The sequence below is a fragment of the Haliaeetus albicilla genome, chromosome 11, assembly GCF_947461875.1.
Source record: "Haliaeetus albicilla chromosome 11, bHalAlb1.1, whole genome shotgun sequence".
NCBI lineage: Eukaryota > Metazoa > Chordata > Aves > Accipitriformes > Accipitridae > Haliaeetus > Haliaeetus albicilla.
The window spans coordinates 22851017-22858135 of record NC_091493.1 but is presented as its reverse complement, the minus strand read 5'-3'; the positions used below and the strand labels follow the sequence as shown (position 1 = coordinate 22858135).

Here is a 7119-nt window from a genome sequence, read left to right as displayed (position 1 = left end):
TTTATAATGCATGCTAAAAAGGAGCTAGAGATATTTGTAGAGCATAATGAGATCATGGGAACTGGAGATACACAGAGACACTGAAAACAGTTGTTTTTATAAGGATAATGCTAGCTACCTTCCGCTACAGAGCCCTGTAGCAATACTATCTGCTGAATATGCAAAAGCATTGCTCTTTCCTTTTCAGTGTTATTTTGCCTTATTTCCATCTACTGTCCCATTTACAATTCTTCACAAATATATTTTCTGTTCTTCAGGGTCATTTTATTGATTGCTAAATAAAAGTAAACGTATGGAGTCAAATTAGCAAGTGCGTAGATAATTCTTACAAACTAAGATTTAGTCCTTAGTATTGGAATGACAATCAGAGACCTACTGTGGTTTGCAGATGTTGGCAAAATCCGCATACGTGGAACTACAGATGGTTCCAAATAAGACAAGGTGTGGAGCTGGCTCTCATCTTACAGTCTATGTTATTTTGACAGCTACTACTGTTTTAACAAAGTACATATTTTATCAGAGAAGATTCTAGGTAAATCGTTTGAATTATGAGTTAGTCTTACAGACAAGCACGTTAACAAGAAACGTGTTCCGATTTTCAGTGTCACAGCAGGAATAACACAGTGGGCTGCTTTATGAAGACTGTGGTCTCCAAGGCACAAAGCAACTAGGATCTTAAAAAACATGACCAAATGTTAACAATCTGTTATGAACTGGTACAGCTAGTTTGCCTTAAATATGTTGATTTTTTTACAGGCTAAGCTGCCAGCTTTGCTGTTCAAAATTTGTTTAAAAAATTTCCAGTCTCTGTTCTAATTACCAAGAATATCATAACAGTACAATGGAAATCGGATACTTACTGGCTTGAAAATTATTTGTATTGGCACTAGTGGATGAAGTCGTCTTAATTAGGAGGCAAAAAGCAAATATAAAATACCTGATCTAAAAATAAATACCTGTTTGCCATGTTAGTCAATTACATGAGTCGGTATTTTCTGTTCACGCCCCAACCTCTTTTTTCTCATGACAGGATTACCGTAAAAATTCTTCCAAAATAAAGGATTATACCCTATTTGCATTAGGATACTTCATTGAAAGTAGGCTGCAAATATATGTGGGACGTTTATATGACAACATATATGACAACATTATAACAGCGAAGGGAAGACTGCTGAAATATATCAGAAAACACCTTTGGCTGAAAAATAAAGAGGCAGGTTTTGGATGCTTGTGCCTGAGGAAACGCACGAACAACCTTCTGCCGAGAGGCAACAAATCCAAACTAGGGATGTCTTAGGTTTCTATGCTTGTGGTTTCTTTCCATAGGATTTCAATTCAAAATGAAGAGCAAAATACTGTTTTGGTGAAAAGACAGCTTCTAATACCCAGCTTTGATAGCATTCTCAGTGCAAACAGGCGCGAAGCGCTGCCCTGCTCTTCAAGCAGCCTGAAACGTGACCGTGGTCTCCAAAAGGAGGAGATACTTGGAAAGCGCCAGATCCTCGTCCCTGACGCTTAGGCAAGTAGCAGCCGAAGACTGAAAAAGGACTCTTCCCAGGGCCATGCTGGGGCGGGGGGGAAATCTGCCTCCGTGCCGTGACGAAGGTCGCTCGACCCTGGGGACTTTCCACGCCATTCCCCGCCCGCCAGCGAGCTCCGTCTGACCGGGGGCTCGCCCCTCTGCTCCCGCCCGGGGAGCTGCCGTCCCCCGCCGTGCGGCGCACCACGGCCGCGGAGAGTTGCCGCTCGCCCGTCCCGGCGCTGCGGGCAGAAAGGCGCGGGTCTCCCCCAGCGCGACGACGCAGCTCCGCCGCCGAGGGGCCGCCGCCGCCGCCGAGGGGCCGCCGCCGCCGCCCGCTCCCCGCTGGCGCCGCGGCGGGACGGTCCCTTCCTCGGAAGGAGCCGCGGCGAGGCGGAAGGCGGGCGGCCCCGAGCAGCCGGCGCGGTGAGTAGCCCCGAGCCGGCCCGCCCCGCCGCCCGCCGCCGCCGCCGCCGCCGCCGGGGGGGAAACTGAGGCAGGCGGCGGCGGGCAGAGATGCCCCCGCCGGCGGCCGCCCTCCCGGCCGCGGACGGCGCCGGCTGCCGGGGGGCCCGGCGCCCCCTCGGCGCGGGGGGCCCGGGGGAGCGGGGCCGGCCCTTCCTCCGGGGCAGCGGGGCCGGCGTTGCCCCGCGGGCGGAGCCGCGGCGGCCGGGGGAGCGGCCCTGATGGGGAACGCGGCGGCGGCGGCGGCGGCGGCGGCGGGGGGCGGCCCGCGGGCGCTGCGGGCCCTCACCGGGTGCCTGCTGGGCGCCCTGGTGCTGGGCACGCTGGTGGGCAACGCGCTGGTGTGCCTGGCCGTCCTGCGGTTCCGCCACCTGCGCGCCAAGGTCACCAACTGGTTCGTGCTGTCGCTGGCCGTCTCGGACCTCTGCGTGGCCCTCCTGGTGATGCCCTGGAAGGCGGTCACCGAGGTGGCCGGCGGCTCCTGGCTCTTTGGCAGCCGCTTCTGCGACACCTGGGTGGCCTTCGACATCATGTGCTCCACCGCCTCCATCCTCCACCTCTGCATCATCAGCCTGGACCGGTACTGGGCCATCGCCAGCCCCTTCCGCTACGAGCGCAGGATGACGCAGCGCCTTGCCTGCGCCATGATAGCCGTGGCCTGGGCCCTCTCCATCCTCATCTCCTTCGTCCCAGTGCAGCTACACTGGCATAAAGCCGAGGACAGGAGCTATCCGGGCTCCCGGCAGCCTGGGACGCCCCGCTGCGACGTCAGCCTGAACCGCACTTACGCCATCGCCTCCTCCCTTATCAGTTTCTACATTCCCGTGGCCATCATGATCATCACCTATACCAGGATCTACCGAATCGCCCAGGCCCAGATCCGCCGCATCTCCACCCTCGAGCGAGCGGGGGGGCAGTGGCCACCTCACGGCAAGGAGCCCACCTCCTCATTGCGGAGTTCCCTGCGCAAGGAGACCAAGGTGCTGCAGACCCTCTCTATCATAATGGGAGTCTTCGTCTGCTGCTGGCTGCCCTTCTTCCTGCTCAACTGCCTGCTGCCTTTCTGCCAGCCCGAGCTCGAGAGAGACCGCGAAGGACAGTCGCCCTGTGTTGGCCAAACCACCTTCAACATCTTTGTGTGGTTTGGCTGGGCCAACTCCTCAGTGAATCCAGTGATCTATGCTTTCAACGCAGACTTCAGGCGGGCTTTCAGCAACCTCCTGGGCTGCCAGTGCTGCTGCTGTGGCACACCCAGATCCACTGTGGAGAGAGTCAACTTCAGCAATGAGCTGGTTTCCTATCACCATGACACCACCTGCCAGAAGGAAGGAGCTGCCTCGTCGTCAGCACCCCCCACTGCCGTCGCTGCCTGGGTGCAGCCCATACCCCATGCTGTAAACCTGCAGGGAGAGGACAGCAGTGAGGAGATGTCTATGGAGAAGAGGCCTGTGACTTCTCAGGCACAGGCTGCCCCTGGCAGCAGCCCCAAGAGTCGTCAAGTGCCAGCTATTTTGCAATTGGATTGTAAGGCAGAGCTATCCCTGGAAACTATTACCCCCTGTGCAGGGCTTGGTCGGTGTGAGGGACCTCATCACCCTGTTCCGGAGGGATAAGTGATTGCGTGTTTCTCACGCACACAGCCGTCCCACAGGGAGAGATCACCCTGCCTCCACGTAAGCTACGCCTGTCCCCCAGCAAACAAAGTCCCATCCCAGAAAGATGGGAACCTGCTGCTCTTACCGCAGAGGGGTGACAGGCATGTGAAGTCCATTCCAAAAGCATATAGCAGCCACACATTAACCTCTTCCCATGGCCACCTTCACCCCTTACTCTCTTTCACAGTCAGTAGGCATTTCCCATGCACTTGTTCACCCCCCTTCTTCAAACTTGTGATATTTATTAAGAATAGTGAGATAATTAGATCAAAATAAAAACAACTCATAGTTTGAGACTCTGTAATATAATCTTATGTAGATAACTTATTATTAGATTTAGCTTCATTGCTAAAACCCATTCCTCCCCCCCCCCCCATGGTTTCACATCATACATGTGCATAGTTCTGGTCTTAGAGGTTTGCGTATGGTTTTAACTCCGTGTTTATTTCAAAGCTGCGTGCCTGGATTTACATGTCTGAATCTGTGTTTAGGCTCTTAAATAAAAATTGCTCTATTAAAAAATCACTATCTTATGTTGAGTCAAAAGACTTCTCAAAACCCTGGAAAATTAAGTTGCTTTTATATAGGATCCCAAACACAGTTTCAGGTGCCTAACTTTGGTATCCAGGCTTAATGATAGTTGAGCTAGGGTCTTCCTCATTCTTGAGTGTCAGAAAATGTATCCTTGTATGAGGCTGAAGTTACAGCGGGACAGTGTTTGAGAACTAACACTACAACTCCAGAGTGATTTAAGCTGCTATTAGCTGAGGCAGCTGTAATCCTTCCTTTCTCCTACTAGTTCAGGCAGCTAATCCTTCCAGAAAGCAAGCTGGTCCACAAAATAAAAAGCGACCAGGTCATCTCTCTGAACCCATTTCACTACCTGTAGACATGAACAGCAACAAAAGGCAGAGCAAATGGGTGTTGGATGGCTTGCAGGAGAGGAAGTACTGGGGGAAGTTGACGATCATTTCTGTATGTGTAAAAGGGTTCAGCAGATACTAAGGGAATACAGTGGCACCTCACTGTCCTCCACTTACCTGTCCACTGCTTCGGAGTTTTGTTGCTGGCCGTTTAATACTGTACTCCACTAACCACCATCATTACCCTGTTTTTCTGTCCTTTGCCTATGATTGAGTTGATTGACCTCGATTCATCTAAGGAAGATGATGAAGATGCAACTGCCCAGAAAGAGACATCAAGAATACTTACACTGCAAGAGTTTTCTTGGACATTGTCTCAGAGGTGGCACAGCTGATATCTTTCTGAACAGTGATCCATGCTGAAAAGCCAGACTTTCCTCCCAGTGATCCTGCTCCCTGTGAATTTAAACCATCTGTAGTTCTTCAGTCCCTGTACGCATTTCACCCCATCACATTAATTCTTAAGGGAAAAATTGCTTTTGCTATTCTGCTCTTTTCAGGAATGTGTCCTTGATGGTTAGTTGGGTGTGACTGTAATGAGTTCTTCAGGGCCAAGACTGGCAGGACAAGAGGTAATGGGCTTAACTGTAAGAAAGACCAAGGCAAGACTTTGGAAAAAACTTCACAAGAATAAGGATAATTAAACACTGGAGTAGATTGCCTAGGGAGATTATGACATCTCTCTCAGTAAAAGTCTTTAAGACGATATTGCTAAACATCTGTCAGAAATGACACTGGCATTGTTAATCCTGTCTTGGGGCAGAGGCATAGCGTAATGGTTTCTGGAGATCTTTTGTAGTCCTGCTTCACTATGACAACACAACTCCTTAAGCATTGAGCTTAAGATGTTTGATTTTTTTATTTTTTTTTTTGCATACAATGATCCTTAGCTATTTCCTTTAAGGCAAAGAAGCATACAGATAAGAACTTTGAGACCCCATTGGTACATTTCCCTTCTTCACTTAATGATTACCCATTTTTCTTAGCACTTAACAACTGTCATCCAGTATGCCTAGTGCCTCATCCAGAGAATAACACTGAAATAAACCTAGTATTTCCTTAAAAGAGACACAAGGTCTGTGGTTTTTGTTTTGATTCCCTTTGATTATTTTCTACGTGATCATACGTGAACTGTACATGGATTCAGATGGTAAAGGGTCAATCAATTTGTGAGAGGATTTTCCTTGCCACATTTCTTCCTTCTTACACAAACCAGAAACACATATAGTAAGAGTGTCAGGATCTTTTACCTCCTCCAAAAAACCAAAATTGCATCTTAGCACTGTGGAAGACTTCTTGTTTCACCCCCTCCACACTAAAACCCATCCTGGGGATATACCAACACACCTGATAAGACACTGTCCTGAAGTGTGACTCCCTCGCTGCCTGCTACACTTCTGTTTCTGTTGCAAGAGCTTCAGTTGGCTCCAACTCTCAGAGAGTTAACTCTCCCTGCCCACACACGTCTTCCTTCTCGTGGGCAGGCAGTCTTCTGGCAGTCAAGGCTACGCATGAAATCATTATGCACAGGAGCTTTTTTTTTTGTGTGCATGTGTACAGTCCTATTATTAGTGATAAAAGCTGCTAATTAGTGGAAGGGAAATATTTACCTTCTCACAAGGTTTGCCCTGCCTATGGAAGCTGTCTCACCCAGGAAGTAGTCTGGACTTAATACATAGAGTGATGAAAGCTTAGTGTATGAGAGAGTGGGTGGCAGAAATTAAGCAATGAATATATTTGAATAACATTTTCTCTGAAGAATAATCAGAAATGCATGGTAGCTTTGATTTATGAAACTATATTTGTGTTAAGAATAGAGAAAGCTATTTGTACCAGTGCTTGTGGCTATAGTTTAAATAAGGTTCATTAATAGGTCACATTGTACCTGAAAATAAATGGATATTTACCTGAAGAAAAAAACTGGTTTTTACTGAAAATTTTTAAAGGGACAATTTAAATTGTTCTTTGTAAGTGATACTGCAAATAATTGTTTGGACCTAATTGATAATGGTCATTACTGATGTGCAGATGATATACGTTATGGTAGTTTACAGCTGTAAGGTCCATTGTAGTAAGTGCAGTGTAATGTTCAAGGCTGCAATAAATTTCAGAAATTGCATATTGTAAACTGTTTATACTCATTTTAAGTGGCATATTACTGAAGGTACTTCGTATGAAAGCTATACCGCATAGCCCTTCAGACTACATCTTCTGCTGTTGCTGATTTAAAAAGACATAAATATTGATACTGTATGTATTTTTATTCTCCTAGACTGGGAAGGCTCCTGAATGTTAAGCATACTACAGACCACACAGTTCTGTGAACAGTAAATAAGCAAGACTTATTTTCCCAAGAATTTTTTTCTAGTGTCTAACTGTGATTTCTAATTGACATTTTTCTCATGACAAGGTAAGCTGCTGTGTTAGATTACACAAGATTCAATTAGCATTGTTACATTCAAGTCTGATGACATATATTAAAGTTATTACAAAAAGCCAAAGGTTTACTTAAGCAGAAATTAAGAGGCAAAATTATTTCCTGTTTACACCATTGCAG

General features: G+C 47.8%; 1 protein-coding gene across 1 annotated transcript; it reads left to right on the top strand.

Moving 5' to 3' along the window:
* The first annotated feature begins 2205 nt into the window (after positions 1-2205).
* Positions 2206-6681, top strand: LOC104324212 (D(1)-like dopamine receptor). Its single transcript, XM_069796609.1, has one exon. The coding sequence runs from the start codon at positions 2206-2208 to the stop codon at positions 3595-3597; it is 1392 nt and encodes a 463-aa protein (XP_069652710.1). The 3' UTR covers positions 3598-6681.
* The last annotated feature ends 438 nt before the right edge of the window (positions 6682-7119 follow it).

Excerpts from the sequence above, each read along its gene's own strand:
- LOC104324212 (XM_069796609.1), top strand. The coding sequence starts at position 2,206 with ATGGGGAACGCGGCGGCGGCGGCGGCGGCGGCGGCGGGGGGCGGCCCG.